Here is a 27,925-nt window from a genome sequence, read left to right as displayed (position 1 = left end):
ACGATGCCTTGTTGTTGAAAGGCTGAAAACATACTCAATTTGAATGAACATGAGAGTGGAATAAGAAATTTACAAATTCAGTTCATCGTTCAATTTTGGATATCAAACAAGTTGCTAATGTGAAATGATTTTAAGAAATGCCATTTTTTGATGCTCAGTATACCATTTTTATGCATTTCTCTTTAGTGTTAGCGAAATGTAGCTCAAATTCTTTTTGCCCTAGAGGGCTAGGTCTAAAGAAGCAACACTGCAAAACTTAGGACTCATAGAAGTGAACTTAATATGTTTATATGTTAATGTATGATAAGAGTGAGTTTCTTTACAATTGATTTTAGTCATCTTGTCTTGTTTCCTTTTCGATGTGGTACATGTGATTGGTATTTTTTGTTTATTCCTTGTTATAGAACGGAAGTTCTTTGAACTTGTAGCATAATATTCCTCTGTTGGTTCAGTCAATTAATGATTATCAAGGTGGAAATGGAGGTTATTGGACTGTAATTTCTACGCAAATGCTTGATGCTTACAATTTGCTCCACAAATATGGAAATAGATCCCGAACATTCTCTGTTCCTTTAGGACCCTAACCTCGATAAATTCTCTCCAAGGTACTTACATTTGAAGATGACTATTTTGCAGCTATCCACCACATTTCCAACATCGTTTGTCGTGAAGTTCATTCAGAGCGCACTCTCAACCGCATGAACCTTTTTGTGAACCATGAACTTGTATTCCGCGTACTTCGTTCCTGCTCAAACTCCCCTACAGAATCTCTTCGCTTCTTCTCATGGGCCTGTTCCCACTACACCCCCACCTTCGTCGAATTTGAGGAGCTAGTCAATATCCTCATTCTCCATAGGAAGTATGAATCCATGTGGAGAACCATTCAACAAATGCAAAAGCAGCAGCTTAGCCTTTTTTGTGATACCCTTTCTTTTATCATTGAAGAGTACGGAAGAACGGCCCCATAGACCAGGCTGTGGAAGTTTTCAACAAAAGCACTAATTTAGGTTGCAAACAGACCGTTAGCGTTTACAATTCATTTCTCTTTGCACTTTGTGAGGTGAATGTAACGGCCTAATTTTCAGTGGTGTCGGAAATGGTGATTTGAGATCACTAAATTCAACAAATAAGATTGAACAAGATAGTAATTTAATATTTATGAGTCAAGTAAGAATTTAGAAGAATTTGTGAAATGGTGAAATTAGTGAATTAAAATAATTTATTAGGTCAAACGGGTCAAAAATGAGGTATCGAGACCTCAAAGTTGAAAATCGAGCTATAAATATTTTTATAAATATTTATGGAGTGTCATTGAGTTAGTATTAAAGTTTCGTTAGAAAATTTTAACGTTTGGATGGCTAATTAATTAAAAAGGACTAAATTGAAAATAGCACAAAATTTGTTAAATTGTGAGTAAATAGCTTAAGTATTTAAAAAGATGGATTTAAAGAGCAATTAGACCCAAAGGTTAATGGCTGGACGGTTTGGGTATGAAATAAGCAAGAAAACAATGTGAACAAGGGCAAAATTGGAAATAGATAAAAGTTAATAGTTAAATAATGATGTAATTGAAAAATCTAGACATTTCTTCATATTTTCTCAGCCAAAACGCCATAGAAGGTCTGGAGAAAGCTGGTTTTTCATATTTTTACATCATGTGAGTTTAATTCTTGCTTTTTCTTGATAATTTTATGTTTTATGACTTTTACAATTAGGTCCACTTGTAGAATTCATTAGTTTTTGATTTTATGGGTGAAATTGGAAGTTACCCTGGATGTATAAGGAATTTTATGATGAATTATTATGAAATTTAAGTTCTAATTTCATATTAAGGTGGTTTTATTAAGTGATTTTGATAGGAAATGATATTTAGGACCTAATTGTGAAAAAGTTGTGAATTGAAGGTTGCTGTTGAAATTCAGAATATAAAAGGTTTTGAAATAGTTTATAATGATAAAATAAAGTGTTAATTGAGAAAAATTAGTTCAATTGATGGGTGAATTGAGCAGGACTAAATTGTGAAAACTGTAAATTTTGGGGTAAAAGTGCAATTTCGAAATTTGAACAGCATAAATTGTGAAGTGAAATAGAAATCTAATAAATGCTAATGAGTAGAAATATTTTATATTATAGATCAAGAATCCAAAGAAGAACGAGGAAAAGAAAAAGTTGCGGAATAGTCCCTAAATTTCAATATCTTCTACAAATTAGCGGGTAAGTTCATATGGTTGAATTTAGATGTTTATTTGTGAATGATTGAAGTTTATAACGTGTTATTATATACTGAATTTGTTGTGGGATTGTGTAGATTTTGTTAATGAAAGAATAAATGTGGAAATGCAAATTAGGAAAACGCAGGATTGAGTACGTTCAGTATCGTGACGTGTGATGAGTTGATGGATAAGACCATGGTTGTTCCATGGCAAAGTGTGAAATGTAGGTATGGTATCATCCATCTTGAGTTGTGAAATGTAGGTATGGTATTATCCATCTTGAAGTGTGAAATGTAGGTATGGTATTATCAAATCCATCTTGAGTTAAGAAATGTAGGTATGGCATTTCCCATACCGAGTTGAAAATGTAGGTATGGTATTTCAATGAGGAAAACCATACTGAGTTGTGAATCGTGGCATTGAGCAACGACGTACTCAATTTCGTAAGTCGTTTCCTAATTTGATTATAAGAAATAAAGAGAAGTGATCCAAATGAAAGAGATTGAGTAGTTATTCTTGTTGAGCTCAACTATGTGAATTATTATAACAATGGTTGTGAATCGCAGGAAACTTTAGTAAATGTTTTGGTATTGTTTGGAAATATTATATTTGGTAAGCATTACTTTTAACCTATGAACTTACTAAGCTTCAATAAGCTTACTTGTGTGTGTTTAATATTTTATGTAGATTGACTTGAAGTGAAGCGGGTAGATCGGATCAACACAACAAAGCACACTATCCAGATCAATCTCGGTAGCTTTTGTTTTATGTTTGAAGATTTACATGGCATGTATAGAGTTTAAATGAAATGAAGTAAAGATGTTATAAACTAGTTAACAACATTTTGTACTAAAACAGTTTTTGGATAGTAGCAGTAGTTTGAGTTTGAAAATTTACCATAAATCATGAAAATCTAATTAGAGGTTGAATAAAATATGAAATTAAATCTTATTGAATCTAGTTTCACATAGAAGAAACGGTGTAAGCAAAAGGCTTTCATATCAGGAGATATTTGAATTTTTGTGAGACAAGGTCAGAGTGATTTTGAACTCCCCTGTTCTGATTTGTAAAAATCATTAAAAATTATAAAAAATTAATTAGGAGTCATACTATATATGTATGGATTCCTTATTGAGTCTATTTTTAATAGAAATAAACGTCTTGGTTATTTGAATTCTGTACATGGAGAAATTTGGTTTGTAGTGAACAGGGTCAGAGCAGCCAAACCCTGAAACAGGGAGACTTCAACTAATAAACTGTACTAATTGGCCCAACCAAAATTCTAGAAAAAATTAGTAAGTAGATATATGAGCCTAGATTTGGGAAAAATTTACGGATTTGGATTTCGAGTTTTGTAACTCGAGATATGATTTTTTTGCATCTGTAATGCAGTTGGACAGCTTGTCTGGAAAGTGTGATATAAATTGTTTGAATTTGTTTAAGTGCTCAAATAAGTTTAGTAATGCCTCGTGCTCGACTCCGGCGACGGTCTCGAGTAAAGGGGGTGTTACAGTGAAAATGTTCCATGGAACATATGCATTAATCCGAAGGATGATTAGGAAAGGTGAGGTACCAGACAAGAGGACATACACAGTTCTGGTGAATGGATGGTGTTCCTCCAGGAAGATGAATGAAGCGCAAGACTTCTTAGAGGACATGAGTAAGAAAGGGTTTAATCCTCCGGTTAGAGGTCGAGATTTGTTGATAGAAGGTTTGTTGAATGTAGGTTATCTTGAATCAGCCAAGAAAATGGTAAGAAGAATGACCAAGGAAGGGTTTGTGCCTGACATTGCTACATTTAATTCTTTAGTGGAAACAATCTGTAAAACTAAGGAGATTGATTTCTACATCGATATGTATCATATTGTTTGTAAATTGGGGCTTTGTCCGGATATTAATAGTTACAAAATATTGATACCTGCGACTTCAAAAGTCGGTAGGATTGACGAGGCATTTAGACTTTTAAATAATTCAATTGAACAAGGTTATAAGCCATTCCCTAGTTTGTATGCACCTATAATCAAAGGCTTGTGTAGGAAAAGGTAGTTTGATGATGCATTTAGCTTTTTCGGTGAGATAAAGATCAAGGGTCATGCTCCAAACAGACCGGTCTATACAATGTTGATAACAATGTATGGACGTGGAAGCAGATTTGTAGAGGCAGCAAATTATTTGGTGGAGATGATTGAGCTGTGATTAGCACCAATTTCAAAGTGCTTTGATATGGTTACTGATGGTTTAAAGAATTGTGGGAAGCATGATTTGGCTAAGAGGATAGAGCAATTGGAGGTTTCCCTTCGACGTGTTTGATGCTACAATTGAAAATTGAAGATTATAGCAAACCCCATTGTCACAATACTTGACAGCTCAATGTAGCTATTAACTTCTGAAAGGTCAGTTGTTTCGGGATTCGTTTACTTCTAATTTAGTTCCGATTCATTCTTATTTCTGACCTTGTTCGATACTAGTTATACATTTTAAGTTCTACCACACAAAAGTCTCATTGAGGATTACTTGGTTACTTCTGTGTCTCGTATTTTTGCATTTAAGCTTCGACTAGTTTACTTAATGAGGCTTGATGCAGGCTTTTCAAGAACAATTGTGTCAAGTCGTTCTTGCCTAGCAAATCAGAATAGGGGCTTAGAGTAACATCTAACAGACGGGCTGCTCCAGCATTAACTGTTTGGTGAAAATGTTAATGGTAGTGCAATGTCGAAGTATTTTCATGGAAGGTGTTAAGAATTAATGTTATTGGGATTATTAATTTCTAGTATTAATTGTGGTTTGGAAGCTAATTTATAATTATTCAATCCTTGTTTTTTATCTTTTTTATAACACAATTACAAATAATTTATTTGACTTTGGTTGTTTTCAATTTATGACGGTTAATATTCTAGTTTAATAATTGAGCATTATTATATATTTAAAATGATAAATAAATCATTACAATATATGTAAAAATAATTTAAAATATAAATTTATTAATATATATATAATAAACTCAATCAAATAATAAAAGATAATAAATTCTTAAATATATCAATTTCTTAAAACAACTTTTCAGGAAAATATTTTGAGGAAATCTACTAAACAATAGAAAATATTTTACATGATTCATCCAAACACTAGAAAAATAAATCATTTCTAAAAAAGTAAATTATTTTTCAGAAATAATTTTTTAAAAAATATTTTACTGGCAAATAAATGGAACCTCAATGTACAATTACTGCAATACAGCCGCCGGCGTTAAAAAAAAATGTTACAAAGTGAAGCTAGGATTTCCGAGAAAAATCTGGCCTTTTTATTCATCTAGAAAATGAAGCACATCGGCTACTGCTCCGAGAGAAGATAGAAGCAAAAGAATGGGCGAGACCCAACACTAAAACTATCTTGACTTGACAGTTGACCCCTCTTGGGAAGCCGACGGCCAACAATTCTCTGAGAGTAAATCTCGCCGTTGATCGTTGCTCTCCTTGTACCAACCACATCTTCAACCTTGGAGTGTAAGTAAGTATGAAGTGGTGATTTGTGTGAAATATGGGTTGGAGTGGGTTGACAGTAAAGTTGGATTTATATCATGTAGATATTGTAGTTGGTTTTTTGATATAGACCCCAAAAAGTTAAGGGCTGCGATTAGGACTACATTATTTTTGTGTCGGATTTTGACATCCTAAGTGGACCAAATGAAGGGCAGCCAAGATATTGGTGAGTGGGAATCAAATGAAGAATATGCTTGACATGAACTAATAAATAATAATAATCAGTTTGAACCTAAAAACAAAACAAAAAAAAGAAAAGAAAAAGAAAAAACAGAAAATAATAATAAGAAGCTATTTTTGCCCAAAAAGTAGAGTCCTTGATGATCAAGTAAGTTGCATATTGATCACATGGGTTTTTTCATTTTGTATTGGTTCAAAGAATTATAATATTACTATATATTCAGCAGCCCTATTTTCACTGTTCAACTATTGTCAGTTTGTCACTTAAATAATCATTTCATAATCAGTTTTGGAATTCCTTTTATTATATTTTATATTTAGTACTTAAATTTTATATTTTATATTAAAAATAAAATCAAATTAAAAATTTAAATTCAAATACTATATGTTATATTAAGTTTTATAGAAATATATTCTTTAGCTAGTAACCACTATCATTAAATATGGACTAACCTCCTTTTCCCTTATAAAAAAATGCATGATTGTGTGTGATCACCTTTTTCCAACAAAAACGGCTTCTTTCATGTTGCAATTTCCATCAATCTGATTTGCATGTGACGTTCTTGTAAAATTTTCCCTCTTGCGTTATATTAATTATCAGCGGTTCGATGTGTAAATCACTCTCTTTCTTTTCATTCAAAAGTGGAAATGGGTTGAACTTTGAAATTTGATATTGGAAGCCCGCGGCTGACCTTAAAGCGTCACGTCTGCTTACAACATGGTTGACGAAATGCGTGAGGAGGTAATAATTGATGAAGATAGAAAAGAAAAGGTTCATCGAACCAAGACTTCTTCTGCTGTTGAGGGTTGGGTTTGATTGATACTAGATACCCGCTACTGCCACTAATTTTACATCACTATTAATAAAATTACACAGAAATAATATATTTAAAATATATATATGTCTATTTAAAAATAATATAAATAAATAGTAGAATATTTTAAAAATAATATAAATAAATAGTAGAATATTTTAAAAATAATAATTTATATACAATATATATGAAATTAAAATATATTTTAAATTATGAGTAAAATTTTTTAAATAAGTAAATGCATTAGATTAAAAATATTAAAGGAACTTCAATTATTTGGCATAACATTATCATTTTTTAAATTGGTATGAACTTAATTTTTGACATCAATTTAATCAATGAACATTACTAATATATAAAAATGTGGGTGAAACAATTTGTGTACTAAAATTAAAATGTATAAAGATATCAAAAGGAAGCTTTGATTGAAGTGATAAAAAAAAGATTTTATAGATGTTGGTGACATTAATTGGATTTTAACATTTGCAACATTTTTATTGGTTTTTAATAAAAATAGATAAAAATATCATCATGATAATATAATTTATTTAAAATAAATAATATTTTAATAATTTAATTGATTAAATTGATGTCGAATTAACTCATGACATGTTATCTACATGATATGCCTAAGTTTGAATACAACTTTAATTTCGTTGATTTCCTGAATTTATCCATTGTAATACACCAAAATTACAAATTGGTTCATCTTTTACGAATTATCTGCAAAAGATGCTAAATCATTAATTTAAAAATAAAATAAAATTTTCGTTACCTAAATCTTACAGGATTTTACTTTTTGTATTACAGGCAATATTTCTTTACTCCAATTTCTTTCTACCAAACTAATACACAGCTTTTTTTTACCTCCTAAGATGTGGGGCTTGATTTTATAGATTTTTAATATAAATTTCAAATTTAGAATTTGTTTTTTGTTCTGGATGGGGTTCGGTCTGGCCCATTTGTTAAATCATTCTATCAAATCCCAGGTTGTATCAGCCTGAAAATCGATTTTTCCATTTCCATTCTGATCGGTTCATTTAGTCTGATTTTGGCCTAAAAATGTTAGCCTGAAGTGACCTAGTCTCTGCTGACGTGATTTGATCCGTCTAACATCACTGTTTTCTATGTCAAAAAGGCCAATCATCAGCAATCATATCACTTTGTAAATTTTTTCCCGGTTCAAGGAGACCGATTTTGTCCTGCAACATGCAAATTTGTTTTATTTTGGACAATAAGCATATATTTGTGCCAATTTTGGACAAAACTTGTTTTATTTTGGAAAGTTTTATCAAAATGCAACCAAAAAAGAAAGAAACAATTTGTACTCTATTTAAGAGAAAGTACAGAAGGTAAATGAAAGGAACTGATCGTACATTTTCAAAGAAATACTCCGGCAATACGACTTTCTCCGATGATAACGGTTTTGTCATGGGGTTTAACAGTGACTCGACTACTTCCGGCTTCTTTATTGAGCCCTTTTTGCTTCATTACATCTCTCAACTTATCAACAGAATCCCATCTTCCAAATGCTGCATAGAAATTCGAAAGAAGCACGTAATTGCTGGGCTTATCCGGTTCCACTTCCAACAGACGCTTCGCGGCAATCTCGCCTCTGGCAATATCTTGATTAAGACTACAAGCGTTTAGCAATGCTATCCAAACTGCTGCTGTAGGGTTTGTACCATTCTTAACCATACCATCAAAGAGAGACCATGCCTCGTCTATTCGACCAGCTCGACCTAAAACATCAATGAAGCAAGCATAATGTTCTCGATCCGGGTCAAGACCATACTTCTCCCTCATTAAATGAAAACACTTTCGGCCTTCTTCAACTAGCCCAGAATGCCCACAAGCAGATAAAACAGCAAGAAATGTTACAGAATTGGGCATAACTCCATTTCTGTTCACCTCCATCTGCTTGAATAACTCGAGAGCTTCAATCCCATATCCATGACTACCATACGCATCGATCATGCTCGTCCATGAAACCACGCATTTGTTTGAAATCCCATCAAACAATGATCTTGCATACAAAATCTTCCCGCACTTTGCATACATATCCAATATAGCATTACATAATTGGGTATCATCGGTGAACCCAAAATGTAATGACAGACAGTGAATTTGCTTTCCAATCCACAAATCGGAGTTTTCAGAGCAAGCTCCTAGAGCACTAGTAAGTGCAACTACATTGGGTCTCATTTTACTCATAATCGAAAATGCCTCTTTGTACCTTCGATTTTTAATGCAGCCACTGATCAAAGAATTGCACATTACATTGTCTTTTCTATCTTTTAAACTGGAGAAAACTTTCAGGGCATCGTTAATACGTTCCATATCCGAGTAAAAGTCGACGAGAGCAGTACTCAGAATCACTAAATCACGACCAAACACAACAACCAAACCATGAATCTGCTTTCCTTGTGCAATAGCCTTCAAAGAAGAACAAGCTTTTAACACAGAACACAACGTAAACTCGCTAAGCCTCACTCTTTCTCTTCTCATTCTTGCAAAAACATGAAGTGCATCTTTAGCAAGACCATGCCTCAAAAAGCTCGAAATCATAGCATTCCAAGTCACAACATCCTTCAGTTCAATTTCTTCAAACGCCCTAACCGAGTCACCCAAGCATCCATACTTGGAATACAGGTTCATTAGTGCAGTTTTGGCTACCGTTCCGGCATCCACGCCTGTTTTAATCATTAGTCCATGCACTTGCTTTCCATATTTCGTGCCCGGCAAAGCAGAGCAGGCACTCAAAACCGGGGTAATGGTGTACGCATTAAGGTCACAGCATGAAAAATGCATGTGACAAAAGAGAGCCCATGTTGCTTGAACGTTGCCACTGCGAAAATACGAGGCAAGTCGAACATTAAATGAACTGATATCCCCAAGAGGCAATTCTTCAAGCGAGTGGCGGATGTGGGCATAACGTTTATGAAGCTTTTTAACGGGGACTTTGATTGAAGCAATCGCTCGAAGGTTCCTGACTTGATAACTAAGATAATCAATGCAACGACGAGATACAGACATAAATCCGTGAGACTAGGTCGCTTAGCCTAAGAAACTGCAATTTAGGCGAAAAATGTTTAATTGTAGTTACAGATTCCAAAAAGTTAAAATACCTAAACCCAAAGATTCAAACTTTTAATCGTTTAGGAAAATCTTTGATGGCAAAACAAAACCAAAATCAAACAGGAGAGACAAGATCCCATATCAAATATGAAAAAAACCATTCTTCATGAACCAAATATATATATATATATATTCAGGCGGGAAGCATTGAGAGAAGATGGAGGGGAGAGTAAACGAGAAGATTGACCTTGGATCCTAATAAAATCCATCGAAAATGAGCCCGCAGCCACCACCTGGATTCAATTCATGGAAGGTTGGGTCCAGTTCTGCGACAATTAAGCCCGGCCCTTAACCTAGCTGCCTAATCTACCTTATGCCTCCATTACACCCTAAATCTTCTCTTTTTTCTTTTCGTGATTTGATCATTATTATATTTTGAGACCATTTTTCCATGTAATATGGGAAATCATGCCACAGTACAACCGTTCATTGAATAAATGAAATAATAAGTTGGTAGGTGGGCGAGTCTTTACTAATTAGTGGCGGTATGTGTTTAAGTTGTCTGCCAAATGGCAGGGCCCGTCATTTTCAAGAGATTATGCCTAATAATGTTAACAATATGTAATGGTTGCAAGGACAAGGCTTAATGATTCAATGTTTCCCCTACTTGGAAGATTTTGGTATCTTTAAGACAAAGGGTGATGACCTTGGCACACTAGCTATAATTGAGTAGGTGAGGGAAATAAATATCGGATCATGCCTCAATGTGTGTGTTATACTACACGATGCTCTCCTTGTCTGACTTTTTGTTAAGATTTGGCTGTGGTATTCAATGATTCCAACAACTTTGTCAAATTTTTCGTAAATTTTATTTATTGAAGAATCAGATTTTGATGCAAGTACATACAGATATGTCTGAAAATGAAATGAGATACCATGCATTAATGTGCAGCAGCAAGCTCCAATTGCTAAGCCCATTGAAAAAGCTCATAAATCAGAAAAAGATGCAGAGCATCGGTTCAATGGTTCCTTTTTGAAGCAATGGTAACCCTTTCTCAATCCATCAGCATCACTGCTTCCTTTTTAAGTAGAAACTAATATTGCCCAAGTTGTCTTAATCGCATGGCTAAATCCTGTGTGTCGAAAACCTTTATGAAATCATCAAGTTGTTTTATGTGACATTTTCTTTAATCTTTTCCATAGTCAAACATGTAAGAAGAAAATCAATGCCATGAGCCCATCGCCAATTGGTAAGATACGTGGTAGTAATTTAATCGGGTTTCATTCTTTAATAGGGCATTCTAAATGTTGACTAACATGACTTTTAACACTATCATCAAGAAAACAAATAAAATTAAGATAGGGTCATAATTGAGCCCCAACCAACACCTACTCATTCATGGAGGGAGGAGGGGAGGCCCTCATCTGTCACCAACTCCCCCTCTTTTCCCTCCATAAATGGCTTACTATCATCATTCATCCCACCACTAACGCATTAAAATAGCAAAGTATTCCTTCACCATAACACTCTCCTCTCCTCTCCTCTCCTCTCCATACTTTGAAAGAAAAAAAGGTTTTCTCAAAGCGAAAATCCTCCCAAAACTGGATTAAGAAGAGCAAAAGAAAAAAAAAAATGAACCCCAAGAGCACCTTCATGTTGGCTGTTCTGCTACTTACAGCTTCACTAACTGCAGCAGCTAGGCCAGAGTCATTTGAACCTTTATCATCTGAGCAAAAGGACAACAAAGGCAGCGGCAAACCAGGCAGCCAAAACAACAAAGGTAGTGGTGGAAACACTGGTGGGATGGGAGGCTTCTTCGGTCCAGGGCCTGGATTTGGATTGCCAGGGTTTGAAAAAGGGTGGGGAAATGGGATCGTAGGCGGTGGCTATGGAGCTGGCTTCGGAGGTCCTACCGGAGGGTACTCAAAAGGTGGTGTTATTAGAACTACGGTTGTTTGCAAAGAAAAAGGTCCTTGTTTTAACAAGAAGCTAACCTGCCCTGCTAAGTGCTTCACCTATTTTAGGCGGTCGGGAAAAGGTTACGGTGAGGGTGGCGGTGGCGGTGGCTGCACCATGGATTGTAAGAAAAAATGCAGTGCTTACTGTTAAGAGGGTACCATACAGTATAAGTACTTGCTATATCGTTTAATATCTAGTTGCTAAACCATGTATGATTATATATGAGAAGCATCGAGTAGCTTTTATTAAAAGTTAAATAATATACATATTTAAGGGGGTATATTTAATGTTGTAAGAGTTCTCTGTTTTTATTTTTAGAATGAGCTTTCCCTGCATGAATTGAAATAAACAATAAAGAAAGAAAATAATAAAACCTTGAAGCTTAACTTCCAGCTAATTATGGTTACAATAATATTCTTGGTCCTAGGTGAAACAACCTGCTACGCAGTTTTGATATAGAAAGACCCAAGTACCTATGAAATCAATTTCACTCTTCATTTTCATGGTGAGTAGAGAAACACCTCCAAGATATTCAACCAGCCCCAAACTCCCATCACCAGGTTCGCCGCCATCATTGTCTACCCTTTCTTACATATTAGGTAGACCCCAAATGTCATTTCTATATGGGTATAATAAGGAAATGACAAAGACCAGTTATACTATGTCTGTCGCTCTCTAGTCTTGCACCTTTTGGTCTTGACTACACGTTACACCACGAACCAATCATAATTCACAAGAGGCAATTCTGTATCCATATATTTTATCAATTCATACATGAAATATCATATTTTTGTTCGCTAATCAAACTCCACAATACGAAAAAAAAAAAAAAAACTTTACAGAATGTAGCTCTGAGAACAAGTTAAAAAGATATGTGCAACAAAAACAAGGATAGACAAATGACAAGCTCAGTTTTTACTCTTTCCAAGGCAAAGAGCATATAAGCAGAAGTAGCACGAGGTTTACTGTATATCTCACTGCTGCTAGTCTGTCAGTGCCATTACAAGGCAGCCCTCATAGCTCCTCTTGCAGCTTCACGTTTCAGCTCAGCAGCTTTACCACTCCCACGGAAATACATGTATACTTGCTGAAAGGCCAACAGCCAACAATGTTAGATATCCGATACGCATGTATGTTTGTGTTTGTGTCCACACTTGTTTTTTTTTTTGGGGGGGTGGGGGGGGTGGTAAGTGGTGGGCTTGCATTGAATCAGGTTTGGAACAGAACAAACCTGGATAACCCAGATGCTTACAACTGATTCAAGACAGAATAGTCCGAAACCAATGAAGTAGAAGATCTACACAAACAAAAGAAATTTCATCAAAAGAGAAATATCTTTCTTAGCTTCTGCACTAACTCCAAATGCAATCACAATGATCGAGCCTTCACCATTACAAGCAACATTCCTTTGCTCCCATCAATATCCCACTAAACCTTACATATAATAATTTATGCTACAGGTTAAGCATAGCTTAAGAAAATGTCTAATTATTTTAATGATCAAACCTGATTGAGGGTATAAAACTTTTTCTCAGGCTTAAGCATATACTTACCCCAACCAAAGCATTGCCACCAACAAGATCAACTGCAGGTAGGATCCCGCTGTATGAGACCAAAAGAAAGGGGAAAAAAAAAAAAAGAAATAGTAAGAATACATAGATATAGGAAGAAATGAACTAGAATATACTAAATTTGCATCTCAAATACTTGCAGTACATTTAAATTCCACTGAGATAATAGTCGACCCATTATCTCATACTTGAAATAGAAGAATCCCATAAAAGAAACTGAAATCTTTTGGATGATAAGTGCATTATGTCAACTCTGGCGCACTAATGTAGTTGCAAACAAAGAAGATAGATTCAAATCCCATCAGTCTAACCTTAATATAGATTGCCAAAGATAAGCTAAAAATGATTAAGGAACATACGTGAGTGATTTCCCTCTAAAAACTATAGGGGGTGCCACCGCAGCAAAGATGCAAAAGGCAATGTGAAGCTATAAACAGGAAAAAAAAGAATAAAAGAATCAGTATGTAACTCCTAGGGAGAAAGAAAGATCTATCAGAAGAAACATGAGATATTACCAAATAAAACAGGAAGAACCATCCAAACCTCAAAGCACTCTCATTCCTGCATGATAGTCATAAAGTGAAACGGGGGGGGGGGGGGTTTCAAATTAAACTAAGGGCTGATTAGCTAGTGTAAGGAACATGAAAAGGCACATTTAAGAAACCAGCAATAGAAATTGGCATTCGAGCTTAACCCAACATTGAAAAAAAACTGAACTCTGCATTACGAAAAAGCATGAAAAATATCAAGTACCTAAAAGCACGATACAGTGGACGATACCACAATACATAGGCTCCTGGTACCCCTGCTAGGAAGAAGATGATAGCCAAGAACCAGATCCTAACACCTAAACAATAATAAGGAAAAGCCAACTCAATCTTAACACTACATTAAGAACAAAAACAAGACATGGAAGTATATATCTAAACAAACCTTCTCCTTTGATCCATGCTGTAGTAACAGCTATGATATTCCATAGAAGGCATAGAACCAATCCTGCATAGAATCATCATCAATCACCCAATTGTCTTCCAGCCCTTGGCTTAGAGCAAAGCCTTCTAAACTAAAGTGTTAAGAAAATAAAAGCATGGTACAAATGATCACCCAATGCAATCTAGCAAATAAAATAAATTCACATGAAAAAGACCCCAATTTTTTGGTCAATGATATAACACGTTTAGTGCTACTAAGATGCACAATGCACAGAACCAAAAAAAAAAGTAGCAAAAAGCCATCACAGAAGCTTACACACCTAAATATGTTGAAAACGCAACATACTGCAATCTTTGTAGATGAATTGGAATTTCATTGGCAATATCATGATGAATGATAGGAAAAAATGGTGGCCAATTTTTCTCTTCCAGCACAACTCCAGCTGCAAAACAGAGAAGTCAAACTGTAGTTCAAGGCAGAAATGTAAAGAGTTATTGACCATAAAAGAAATAAAATCTTGTCAAATATTTTGCAAAAAGAAGAGTGATCTAGACCAAATACTGAAGCTGTAAACAAAACTAAATGCGATTGGTTTGACTAGTCAAATTTTTAAAGGAAATTGAAAGGTACCTCTTGCCACTGCCTCTTCTTTCCTTCTCACTTCCTGCATTGAATTAGCTGACCAGTGAAAATTGCAGGCATGCTATGATTTATGAGCTACCAAAGAGCAGTAACAAAATAACAATCTTGCTATTTGTTTGTGAAATAAACATGCAAGAATGAGAAATTGCAGTTTAAACCATCCAAATAACTTAGTATGCTAAAATACATAGAATACACATGATATTCCGCAAACAGCCTAATAATAGTATTTTATCAGTAATTTGTACTACTAGGATAATTGAGATACATTTGCACTTCCATCACATCAGATTCTATGTTGATGATGTCTTTGGAAGAGAATTGAGAGAACAAAAATAAATCTATGATTCTGTACAACAAAAATGACTTCAAAGTTGTAAAATTTATCATACAAAATACCTGTTCCCGCCTTCTCAGTTCAGCCTCCTTGGCCTGGAGTTCCTTTTCTTTCTTCTTTAAATCCTATATTTCAACGTAAACCCGGAATAGTGAGGTTCAAGGCTTAATCGAATTATGGAAATTGAATTTAGACAAGTTTTTACCAACCTGATTACGTGATCCTCCTGAAGCTGTATCAAGAGGGATATCAACTGTTGCCTCACGCTCATAACTAAAACCAGCAGGTTCAGGAGGTAGCGGTGAAAGTCTTGAGTTTGAGGCAGGTGGAACGCTTGCAGTGCTCTGAAAATTACATGGATAATATCATTCAAGAAGCAAGTAATACAAGAAAATTTTCCGGTATCCGGTTGTTCCGAAGCAATATTAGAAGTGGCCAAATTACAGCAAGGAACTTAACTTTTCAGGATTAAATCATCCTATAATTAGACTCGTTCTAACTCTAACAATAAGTTTTGAATTAATGTTAACTTGTTACTTTATAATAAAGATTTAGCTTACCGTTGAAAATAGACCTCCTCCAAATTTAGACTGGCCAGGTGCCTTCCCTCTTGCTGTTGTATCCTGCACAAAATTATCAAAACAAGAATCATATTAACAGAGAAGCTTGTTAGCATCTGAACACTAATTATTGACAGATAAATCAAGTTATAAAGCACATTAATTTATCATAGTCTGCATTTCCTGGAATTGAATAAAGTTTTATCTGAGTGCATTAAACCACAAGAACCCCCCTTCTGCTTATTGCATGAATCATACGTGGAATATAGGTTAAAAGGTACCAATTAGATTAATGAGTGAGTTGACACTAAAGGAAAGATATCTTCTTTTCTCTGAGTATCGTAGATATATGATCAAATAAAACATGGAGAAACCATTATCCAAGTCAATTTTCTCAAAATCAATGATATGATAGTAAGAAAAAAATGATCCTTAGCACCAGGAAAATGATTTTTTAACAAATTGATGATAAATTCAGTAATTGAACAAGCTTAAATGAGCTTTGTAAAGTATTTAATGCTTATTCATCAACAAGAAAACAAGAAGTACTTCAATGAACAAATAAACTGCAACAACCAAGTAAAGGGCTTTCAAGAACCGGATTCAACCAAAACTTCAGATCAAAGTCAAAATCTAAAAAAAATAACAAGTGACCTATTTCCTCCTACTAAACCTTTTAGAAAAACCCTAAAATTTTTAAAATTTTACAATAAAAATAGAACAGAGCTGCGCCAGTGCCACTATTGAACTTCAAACTTCAAAACTCATTCAAACATCATCAGATAAAAAAAATACATAAAGAGTTAAGTTAACGACTGACAGCAAAAGGATTAACTTCTTCTTCTTCCTCGTCGAAAGGATTTTTATCGTAACGACCAGCCATCAGCGTAGGTTTTTTATCTGCAAAAACAAAAGCGTAAATATAATACTTATGATGAGGAAGATCTGAACTAGTACTACTACTACAAAAACAAAGAGCTTTTTGGAGAAGCAAATTGAAGAAAACAGGATAAAGGATTTTTTTGAGCACTGTTTTTACAAAGGGGAAGGATAAGTTTTCTAGAGAGAGAAGACCTGCTTTTGCTGTGGAGGAGGAAGAGCGAGAAAAGTCGGACTCTTGAACTTACAAATTTGTTGAAGTTCGCGGAGAATAATATTAAAAAAAAATAATAATTGCGGGAAAGTAGAATCAGTCGGTATTATATTCTTTCTTTTAATATCCATATTATTTATTTAATATCCATATTATTTATTTTAAATTCAATAAAATTAAGCTTTTGATCCATATTTCATTGGAAAAATTAAATCACGCTTAATAATGTAAATGATAGTTTTTTAAGTATTTAATTTTCAGTTTATAACACTTAAATTATGTTTATATAACAAATATATTTTAAATAAATGAAGAAAATATTATTATAGAGAACTACATTATTATTTAATTTTATTTAAAAATATAATTAATTATATTAAAATTGAGATAAAATATTGTTCTAAAGAACTAATTTGATAAAAAAATTCATATTTTATGAATATTATTATAGAATGTACAAAATAAAATTTAAAAATAATATTATATCAAATTTGGTAGTTATAATAAAATGTTACTATGGAAATAATTATTTAAAAAATATTATCAACACCCTAAAACGTCCAAAAAAAAAATGTCCAAAAGTTGTACTGGTGTAAAATTATATTGCTATTATCATATACGAAATTATTGTTTCATCGCAATATTTTTTCTTTACAATCTTTTGTTATTGTGTAATATATTTTCATAATCTCTCTCTAATTAATGTAGAATGGTTTCCAATGTAATTTTTCTCATAGCCTAATTAACATTAGCACGCTTTCCATGTACGTTAGTTGCCCTTGCACTTTATAGAATATATACCTTTTCCATGTACGTTTGAATTCGACGATGATGATGATGGCATCTAATTGGAAATATGATGAAACAGACCGGATGAAAATTTTAGTGTTTTTGATGAGGTTGGTGATTAAGATGTTTATTGTTAGGATTTTTATAATATTAACATGGAAGGTTCTAATCCCGTTGATGAGATTCACTATTAATATGTTCATTGTTAAATTTTTACAATTTATTATTAAGTCTTTCATTTTGAAAAATTCTCATTAAAATCCTCCATAGTTTTTGGAAATTAACATTAAGCCTCAATTTTAAAAATTCATTTAGACCATCAAAGTTCATTTTAATAATCAACGTTAAACTTTCTATATGTCTTGAAAATCATGATTAAGGGCTTCAAAAATTTTCAAGAGTTTCATTAAAACCATTAAATTCTTTTTTTTAGAGTTGTCATTAAATTCCAAACATAATTAACAATAAAACGATATTCAATTAATATTAAAATCACTAATTTCATCGACCATATAATAAATCAACGTCGAATCAATTTATCATATAATTTACATAAAAATTACAAGGAAATTGAGGCTTATCATTACATGACATTTTGTTGTAGCAAAGTTTGTTATAATCCAATCCAATGATTCGTCATTTTCATCCAAAGTGAATAAAACTCTGCTGATAAATAATTGACCATGCTTAGTACTAATTTTAATTGTTTTTCTTCTGGAGTTTAGAGTTTGATTATTTTAGGATGTTAACAATGGAGTATGATTATAATTATTTGACCTATTAGTTTTTTTTTTTATATATATATTTATAACTTCATTTGTGAAGTTAACATCATTTCACGATAAACAATAACAAAACGAACTTCACTAACAAATTAACATCAAACTTTAATGCCAAATAGAAAATAGTGAAAAATGATTTTGGATATGGTTTTGTTCCAAAATATACAAAGTATAAACATCAATAATAACGAATGGTTAACCATTTTACAAGTACACATACCAATAATGAAACCTACAATAAGAACATACATCAAATGAGCAAAAATTTATTATTTATCGAAACATTTAAGAAACTTTAATTGTTTTACATAGTATCCTTCGTAATAAAAACCCTAAATCGTTTTCATGGAAAAATCATAATAAAAATGATAAAAAAATTTCAACTGAGATAAATTTTAGATGAAGGAGAATTATTTTCCTATCCCTTTCATTAACAAATGAAAAAATTCTAAACTTTTTTTTAAATAGAGAATTATTACCCTAAATTCAAATTTATACAAATTTTGTTCATAAAGCCTGGATGTTTATTTTTTCCAAATATTATATAATTTTGATTTTAATTCGTCTCAATTGTATCAAATTACTATCAATGGGAATAGAATGAAATGTAATTGAAGTTATAAATATTTATTTGTAAAAGGAAAACTTATAAACATAAAATTGATATCAATTCAAGAGTTGAGTATAAATTGTAAGAAATTCTCCTTAAAATTCAATTAATAAAAATATAATTGATTAAAATTCAATACGTACGATATTTTTTTAACAAATCTCGAATTACCCACAAAAGTTTTGTATATTAAATGGATTATATTTCTTGTTATTGAAGAATGAAATACTATTTTAATTATTAATAAAATATTTTTGAGTGAAGTGTTGAAGAAGAAAATGGTAGATCATGAGAGATGCATGACGTTGGAAGAATCAAAACTAATTAACTAATTAATTAAATTTAAAAATAAGATTGAAAGACACAAAATAAATAGTTGAGTTTGTTGACAAGACAAAGACGTTCAGGCTGCCCGAATATCCACCCTTCAAATAAGTTTGCCTTCCCATAACTATGCCTATAATTAAATATCGAACCGAAAGGGACTAGTTTGCCTTCTTCCTACCTTAAACTAATGTCGTCTGGGCTTGTTAAAATTAACTCAAAACACTGTCCTGTCTGAAAATTTTTAAAAATTATGATGTTTGGATTATTTTATTTTATATTTTAAAATTTCGTATTCAATATATTTTAGATCTTTTTATTGGTTAGGTTATCTATTTAGGCCTAAAGAGTCACCTAAAAATTTTGAGGGTTTGGACAAAATATTAGATAAAAAATGGGCCCAGATAAAAAATTAGGTACGCTTAAAACTTGAACTAGACTTAAACTTTAACATTCAAGACTCGAATAAATCTATACTAAATATATAATATTACTCTAATATAAACATTAAAATAATATTAATATGGTTATATATAAAATATATAAAATAAAACAATATTAATATTTAAAAAAATTAAAAAATATGAATGGGCCTAAAATGGACTTAAGTTAGTATTTTGCAAATATGAGTGAGTTTGCGTAAATTTTTAAATCCAAATTTCGGGCCAAGCTTAAACAAGCATAAAATATAATAATATCATGCTAGACTAGAGGTGTGCATGGGCCGGGCCAGGTTTAGACCGAGCCCAGACAAAATTTTGGGCCGTTTTCTAGGCCCGAGCCTAGCCTGGCCCGAAATATGAGCCTAAAAATTTATCCAAGCCCGACCTAAAATAAAATTGTTAAACTGAGCCCGCCCATATTAATTTTTTTAGCTTATTTTATTAAATAAAAAATTTAAAATATAAAAATCAAATACATATAAAAACATAAAACAAATATTAAAACAAGAAGCAAATAAGAAGTGAGACAAACAACTCTTAAAACAATACACAAATTGAAAATATAATAAAAATTGGTTATATTAAAATTAAAAATAAAATGTAAATATGATTAAAAATAAAATATATATATTTAGTATATAATTCGGGCCGGACAGGGCTAGGCCCCAACCAATAAATTTTACCTGAGGCTCGGCCTGTTTTCTAAACGAGCCTAATTTTTTTTCCCAAATCCATATTTCGAGCCTATATTTTTATCCGAATCCTCCCATTTTTCAGGCAAACCTTCGGATCAAGCCGGTAGCCCAACTCATATACACCTCTATGTTAGACCTGACCCATCCTAGACCCATCCTAGCCCATGAGCACCTATGTTACATAATGTATAAGAGAGACATCCTTTCTTGCACGAATTAGATTTTTTTTTCCTTTTGCATCACGTGAATTGAATTGAGAAATATAGTTTCTTGGATTACATGTCTAAGTATAAATTACAAAGAGAAAAGAAGACGTGAAGAACCGGACAAAACTCAAGGCATTTGTGAAAAATGAAAATAATGATATATATATAATTATGAGCATTCAAAAAAGGGTAAAGGAAACCTAAAATACAAGTATGGTTGATGTTTGATGACTATTGAATCTGTGCATGAGGGGGATATCCAACCTAAACCAGCTGTGATTAGTCATAAAGGTCTACAAATTTTGATTGACGTTTATGTTTTCTCCGCCTTTGTTGTCTTGGAAATGGATCAATCCAATCCTTGTCTTGTGTTACTGCTTGATTCCATCGCTCTTTAAAGATTTTAAGTTCCCAAGTCGATTGTCTGCGAATCTGCAACAACGGTATATATATAGAAACCGTTTATACAGTGCCTATACGAGAATTAAAGACGATCATGTGATGCATTTAATTGTATTCATTCATTCATGCATTCGAAGAAGTCTGGTTAAAGCTCCTGCTATAGAGCCACATTATCGAGAGTGCCTAAAGACACTTATCAATTGTGAACTGTACAAGTTAAAAAACGAAGTTTTGGTTTGCCAGAGGAACTAAAAGCTATATACATGTAATCACTAAATCAAAGGATAAAGGTGAAGTCAAGAATCATGGATCACCTCAGCTCGGGTATCTAAACCTGAAGACCCACTGGAAGTCCCACGTTTCTGAGAATAAGCAGGAAAAACCATTAAGAAACCAAGTGAGTTATAATATCTAGAGATGAATCCGAAAGGATATGTCACTTATCATATAGCACAAATGAATATACAGGACTAGGGGTTTTGAGTTTCGGGTTTATAAAAACAATAAATAGTTAAAGAAATGGAAAACAAGAGAGCAGGTAAGAATATTAATCCAGTGTTTTACTGAATTAACAAAAACTCCTTAAAGGAGTATGTATATACTCTATGCTTGCTATAGATTACCATTGGCCGTGTGAAGAATACGCACAAATTAAGATGAAAGATATGCTTTCTTTTTTATTATTCAATCAAATCGAAGCACATAACTGCGATTAATAAAACGATGTAAAAAAAAAATTCACCCTTAAAGAATACAGAAAATAAAAGAAGGGAAGAAGGCATAGCAGAACCTTTTTGGTTTTCTTCGTGAGCTCCCCAGTCCCACCCAAAGTTTGTATGCCCTTATGAACAATGTACTCTCTATCAATCACCCCCACATTCTTCGTGCGGTCACCCTGAGTAATAGAATATGCAAACATAATAAAAATATTCAGTTTCTCAGAACAATGAAATAACTCTATTAGAATAAAAAGGAAATGAACTATAAAGAACGAATGGTCAACAAAGGCTAGCAGGTCTCAAACAGAAAAGTGAAATCTTACTTGTGCACAGTACCCGAGTTTCATATCCATTCCCCATCCATGAACAAGATCATTCTGAATGAAAAAACATATAAAAAAAAAAAGGGAGCTTAGAGATCAATAGCAAAATAAAATGAAAATAAGAAAATTATGTGTTGTTATAAATGAGTATGCAAAAGGAAAGGGTAGATTATATCGAAATGCAAGGAAGAGAATGAAGCAGCTGTTTAAAATACTATGTAGACAAGCAAAACATGCAAGATTACCTGTATGAGATGCCATGCGCAACGCCAGGCAGCTCTCGAAAACACAGGAGCCATTCCCTCCACAAACCTACAAAGATAATATGGAGCGTTAAAATCCGCACCAACTAATCAGGTCATGACACTCGATATTCATCAAGATTTTTAGCAATCTGCATTTCATCAGTCTTAGCTAAGGATAGCCAGATGGCTTTTCTGTCAGCTCGCAAAAGAGGATCTCAGATGGAGTTTGGAAGATAAAACTGGGGGCAAATCCTCTTAGGACTTAAACCCAAGCAATGGTCCATGTCAATTTTAGAAGTTATCAAGTATGACATATGATAGGATTGCTGTTTTTTCAAGCATTTTGATGGATGAAATTATTGTCATTAAATTGCTTTAAAACATTACATCGTATGCTACCAGGCAATGTGATGATAAAATAACTCACCCAGAGCATGGTGGCCCCTCGCTTATATTTGAACACCTCGTTTTACCTCTGAGTTCATAGACTCTCCTGTACTAGCCAAAACTTTTCATGTTAAAGTATTTACCAATAATCATCTGTAAGCTTTTTATGAAATTTCAATTTGTCATAGACCATTCCATTCACCTATGGAACTTCTTCATTCTAGAGCGTATAGTGATTCTGTGGTGTATTTCCGTTGAATTTGGGTCTAAAGCTGGCTGAGAAATCTCTAAACCTTCTGACTTCACAATTTCTAGATACCTGTAGAGATAAGAGTTTACTGAATCAAAACATTAGGATTTTCCCTAAAAGCCTCACGGAGCTCAAGATAGTAACAGAGAGAAAGATCAAACTAAATGTCCAATAAAACTGACAGAAGATTATACTAATGCTGAAAAACACATAAGATAACATCAAGATATTTATTGCAGGTGACCTAAAATATCATAAAAGCCATTTACCTTCCTGGATTGAAATGCTCCACCCCCAAATCTTCATCCCAAAGAAATATGTAGTCATAAGTAGACACAATATCTGGATGTAGAAAGCGCTTAGCAAACCACCTGAAAGAGGGAAGAAATCACTAAGCTTATCCAATTACTGAAGAAATGCAAACGTAGGTAACACCAATAAAAATAGCAACAAGGAAAGGACAGTGATATTTTTGGCAAATTCATTCAAGAAATTCCAGTTGACGAAATATGGATACAGTAAAATGGTTAAAAACACATCACACATAAAAACATCAATTCATAATCTTAAATGAGCACTCCTTAGCAGCAAAAACTGTAGATTCAACAATACAAATATACAGAGTTATCATGTAAAATGTAACTATAAGAATTAGTGGACTACTAATCAAGGCCTATTTTATACGGTAAGTCCCAAGTCGAACTGCTCCAACTTAAAATGACTTGAACCTTTTTTTCCCAACTATCTTATTTCTGGAATTATGAAACGGGTTACATTATGAGCATACATATCAACCACCATGTTTCACAAGACAAAGAACAAAAGGGATGCTCCCACCAACAGTAAGTCTTACCACTTTGTTTGGTTATGAGCCACTATGTGAATGGCTTTGTCACACCAATCAAGATCCCACCATCCATCCACTTTTCCATCGTAATGGAATAAAACAATGGTAAAATTCTCTGTACGAAACTGAATTTCACAAAATTAGGCAAACATTGTGCAATTCATCAAATCTGACAGTCAAGAGGACAAGATGCAATACCTTTTTCACAACATCATCAACATGTTCTTTTTGTTTAATACCAACTGGCATTGCCAGCAAGTTCTTATTTGTGTTAACCTTAACCTGTAATTGGATAGCCAACCAATGTCATGAACAATTGTAAACAATTTGATTTTTTGCACGAATAACAAAAAATGCAGCACATAACAACAGTCATTACTTTATCCATTGAAAGACAAACCGAAACCAAAACCAAAACCAAGTTCATGCCAGCATATGAAAAAATTCGAATCTCACCGCTGACCGTAAACTCTTTCTCCATTGAGGCCTTAGTTCCAAATCTGAGCGAGTGTGCATAATCCCACGAGGCAAATCTTTTAATTTCCCGGAAGGCAATTCATTATCCTTGACACAAACATAATACACACCTTAGATGAGGACAACGAAGAAACTGAATCCACACTTAATGAATTAAAAAATACACATTAAGTTATACTAAAACATAGTCCAAAGAAAAAACAAGGCGAAAAAGTTTCAAGTTCTTCAAGCTCAGGCGTCAACAGGAACTATAAACTAACTTGGCATGGTATATGTCAGTATTAAGATGCTTACCTCTACTGAGTCAAAAGGGTGCAATTTGGTTTCCATCTGACAATAAGAGAAAGCATTTAGAAAAGATAAGAATATAGCTTTGGCAAGCCTCACAACACCTTATTACAATATAACAATGCCAGCATGAAATCCTATTTATCTCCTTACAATAAATCAAAACCAGTGGAATCTAGAGAACAAGGAGAGTTGTTATACCTGTGTCTCATAGTATTGATAATTTGTTGTTCTATATACAATATACAATGTAACTGAACAAATAACTCCCATAAATGGAAGCTGCTTCATTTTAAATCCACTGTTCCCCTGCAACAACATCAGACAAGTAGAAGCTTTATAAGAATAAGATGCTACTAAAACCTCGATGTTCAAAGGCTTTCAATCTTGAAAAGAAAAAGTATACCCCATCAGATGAAGCATTTCTTCTCTTATCAGTAAATGTCTTCATAGACAACCAAAGCTTCTATTAAACGCATAAAAACTGCAGGAAATTGCATTGAAGAAAACAAAAGAAAAGGCTACCTCAAAAGTACTTTTAAAAGTAAATGCAACAATTAATAAGTTCTCACTTAATTTATGCTGAAAGACCATACATGGTAATAGCAAAAAAGACCCAGTTTTTCTTTTGTCTCAGCAAACTGACTTAAGGAAATGGAAGTCACAAAATGATATGATATGCGTAATGCCGTTAAACATTGAAATTTAAGATGTTTAAGTAAGTTGAAGCATGTGCATGCTGCATGTAATGGCCAAATCTCAAAAGAATTTATACCCACGCCTACAAATTCTAGAATGGAATCCCGATTATAAAGATTTGACATTAACCAATCCAGCACTTCTCCTTCAGTCAACCAGTGGTAGAAGGAAAATGGAAAAAGACCTCTGATTATTTGAACAATAAGAAAAAAATGAGAAAGATGTTGCCAAGAAGAGACAAATTTGAGCTTCTGTTAGATCTATGAATGTAGTTATTACTAATTTAAGCGCCTGATTGGGATTCAAAAAATACATGAAATGAAAGAACAATCACTGTAAAGAGCAAAGGTTCGATTTTTAGATTAAAGTGGAAAGATAAAATCCAAAAGCAATGAAAGCTAACACCCTCTATAAACTTGAAGTTCCCAGAATTATTCAATTCAAATAAAATTTGGAAATGCTTGAACTTGTACTGAGAGACTCTCCATTAGTACAATTACTAAAACAAAAAGTAAAGATTCAATAAAGAAAATAAAGAATGAACAAGAAATATGAATGGGCAGAAATAAAAGTCTCTTAAAAACCAGATCTTGATCCAACCACCATTGCCAGAAAATAAAAATAAAAAAAAAACGAAAAACAGAAACATAAAATGAGGGACCTTGAAGATTAAAAGGAGGCGATTTGATTGAAAAGAGATGAAACTAGACAGGGAGTAAAGCTCTTCTTTTGCCTTCGGGTAAATTCGGGTCGTCTGATTCAACAACAACCAAAAATTGAATGAATGAACCAGCAAAAACTAACAGAGAGAAAAGGTCTTTTAAAAGAAAAACCGAAACAAGAGGACGCAAGGCCACGTCTTAAAGGGACGTGTGGAAGAACAAAAGGAAAGAGATTTGGCGGGGGGGGGGGGGGGAACTCTTTGCTTTTGCTTTTGCTTTTGCATGGGGAAAGGGTTTTTGGTCTCTGCTCTGGGGTTTATATGAGTTGTCGAGCTGCCGCTCGTCGACGTCTCCCCCTGCGACAGCTCCCAAACACAACACCTTCCCATTTTTTTGAATACTCAATTTCACCATCTCTCCCCCTCACATGGATTTTCCTTTCTCTCTTTAAAATTACAACTAAAAATGCCAATCGAACCCACCTGAAGCAATTAATGAATGAAACAAAACCACTGTTAGAGAGTAAAAACTGTAAGCCAATAAGTTCAGCCCAGGTTTTTAATGTCTCTGCTTAATCTCAGTTTTCGCTAATAATCTCAAGGAGAAGCAGGCAATAGACTGAGACACGGATATAACTCTGGCGCTGGCGGGATTATCAGCTGCCTTTTCTGTTGTAGTGTTATTAATTACTTGATTAATTATATGTTTTTTAATTTTTCTATGTTCTGGGGATAAATCATCCTTCTTGAACTTTGCATTTTTACCATGTGCTTATAATGATACTAGTTCTCCTTTCTATATATATTGAAATTATATAATAGAAAAATCATGAATTGATGGAAAAAAATTGTTGTGGACAAATTTATCATTAACTTTTGTTAAAATAGTTTTAATTGTATTTTTAAAATTATTTTATTATTAATTTTTATTTTTTAATTTGTTTTTAATAGATTTAATAAAAGTTAACGAAATAATGTGAAATTTTATATGTAGAATATTTTTAATAAATATAATTTATTATTTAAATAACTTAATAAAATAATTATATATGGAAAATATTTAAATAAATAAATAATTCACGAAGTTAAAAAATAACTCTTAATTTAAGAAAAATAAACATAATTATCTAAAAAAAATTCAAAATGAACGCATACATTTAATATTTTCGGTTTAATTTATTAATTATTTTTTGAAACCTCTTAATATACAAACGTATGCATCCGTTTAAAAAAATTTAATAAAGGTTGATAATAAAAAATTCAAAAATACAATTGAGTCATCTTAATAAAACATGTAAAAGTTAATTAAATTTGTAATTAAATCTAAAATATTTATGGATAATTGTTTCTTATTGGTGGTGGAGTAGTAAAAAATTGTTGTCTTAAATTTATTTTTAAAAATAAAAATTAAATAAACAATGCACATGGCAATTCTTGATCTTTTGGGAATTCCATTGGTAGTATATTAGATAATAATAATCTTATGTTTATAGAGCAATTTTAGTTTTCTAGTAACATATGTGTTATATATATTCATATGCAAAAGTTATTTTTAAAATTATTAGTCAAGTTCGATAATTTAAATTAATAATTATATTCTAATTTAAATATATATATTTCATCATTAATTTAAATGTAATTATAAAATATATAATTATAAATTGATAGGATACCAGTTACAATGGTTTAAAAACTCTGATGCACATATTTTAGATAATAATAATACAGATTAGGAAATTTAAATAGATGTATTTTGTTAGAGCATCTCTTTTTTATTTTTTATTTTTTGCCCTTAACGGCAGTGCGATAACCTTATTGAAATCTAACCCTAAAAAAAAATAGGTGAACAATTAAGCC

At 32.7% G+C, this 27,925-nt stretch overlaps 5 protein-coding genes across 10 annotated transcripts; 2 read left to right on the top strand and 3 right to left on the bottom strand.

The window, feature by feature from the left end:
• The first annotated feature begins 3,731 nt into the window (after positions 1-3,731).
• Positions 3,732-4,409, top strand: LOC108450971 (pentatricopeptide repeat-containing protein At5g18390, mitochondrial-like). Its single transcript, XM_053027478.1, has 2 exons — positions 3,732-4,255; positions 4,364-4,409. Exons 1-2 carry the CDS (start codon positions 3,732-3,734, stop codon positions 4,407-4,409), a joined length of 570 nt encoding a protein of 189 aa, XP_052883438.1.
• Positions 4,410-8,002: 3,593 nt separating this feature from the next.
• On the bottom strand, positions 8,003-9,783 carry LOC108452096 (pentatricopeptide repeat-containing protein At5g66500, mitochondrial). Its single transcript, XM_017749841.2, has one exon. It carries the CDS (start codon positions 9,781-9,783, stop codon positions 8,128-8,130), a length of 1,656 nt encoding a protein of 551 aa, XP_017605330.1. The 3' UTR covers positions 8,003-8,127.
• On the top strand, positions 8,065-12,158 carry LOC108453294 (glycine-rich cell wall structural protein-like). The gene has a single exon (XM_053027975.1). The coding sequence runs from the start codon at positions 11,459-11,461 to the stop codon at positions 11,933-11,935; it is 477 nt and encodes a 158-aa protein (XP_052883935.1). The 5' UTR covers positions 8,065-11,458; the 3' UTR covers positions 11,936-12,158.
• A 353-nt stretch (positions 12,159-12,511) lies between these two features.
• On the bottom strand, positions 12,512-17,026 carry LOC108453293 (secretory carrier-associated membrane protein 3-like). Of its 2 annotated transcripts, none has more exons than XM_017751314.2 (14): positions 16,903-17,026; positions 16,649-16,728; positions 15,829-15,891; positions 15,478-15,612; positions 15,331-15,393; positions 14,920-14,953; positions 14,609-14,731; positions 14,290-14,352; positions 14,110-14,203; positions 13,872-13,917; positions 13,716-13,783; positions 13,339-13,387; positions 13,017-13,082; positions 12,512-12,872 (listed from the first exon to the last, which is right to left on the bottom strand). In XM_017751314.2, exons 2-14 carry the CDS (start codon positions 16,709-16,711, stop codon positions 12,786-12,788), a joined length of 954 nt encoding a protein of 317 aa, XP_017606803.1. In that variant the 5' UTR covers positions 16,712-16,728; positions 16,903-17,026; the 3' UTR covers positions 12,512-12,785. The 2 variants fall into 2 exon arrangements, with proteins under 2 accessions (XP_017606803.1, XP_017606804.1); XM_017751315.2 differs by having other exon boundaries at positions 16,868-16,940.
• A 3,741-nt stretch (positions 17,027-20,767) lies between these two features.
• On the bottom strand, positions 20,768-26,855 carry LOC108450201 (uncharacterized). Of its 5 annotated transcripts, XM_017747720.2 has the most exons (16): positions 26,552-26,855; positions 26,069-26,161; positions 25,115-25,192; positions 24,910-25,017; positions 24,715-24,750; positions 24,400-24,507; positions 24,142-24,225; positions 23,950-24,068; positions 23,366-23,467; positions 23,049-23,165; positions 22,887-22,952; positions 22,460-22,526; positions 22,215-22,268; positions 21,963-22,067; positions 21,487-21,534; positions 20,768-21,202 (listed from the first exon to the last, which is right to left on the bottom strand). In XM_017747720.2, the coding sequence occupies exons 3-16, from the start codon at positions 25,157-25,159 to the stop codon at positions 21,050-21,052; spliced, it is 1,212 nt and encodes a 403-aa protein (XP_017603209.1). In that variant the 5' UTR covers positions 25,160-25,192; positions 26,069-26,161; positions 26,552-26,855; the 3' UTR covers positions 20,768-21,049. The 5 variants fall into 5 exon arrangements, with proteins under 5 accessions (XP_017603209.1, XP_052883932.1, XP_017603210.1 ...); XM_053027972.1 differs by lacking the exon at positions 25,115-25,192; XM_017747721.2 differs by lacking the exon at positions 26,069-26,161.
• Between the last annotated feature and the right edge of the window lie 1,070 nt (positions 26,856-27,925).

This window comes from Gossypium arboreum, chromosome 5 (genome assembly GCF_025698485.1).
Source record: "Gossypium arboreum isolate Shixiya-1 chromosome 5, ASM2569848v2, whole genome shotgun sequence".
NCBI classification, from domain to species: domain Eukaryota; kingdom Viridiplantae; phylum Streptophyta; class Magnoliopsida; order Malvales; family Malvaceae; genus Gossypium; species Gossypium arboreum.
Note: the sequence above shows the minus strand (reverse complement) of the source record. Positions and strands in the feature narration are given on the sequence as shown.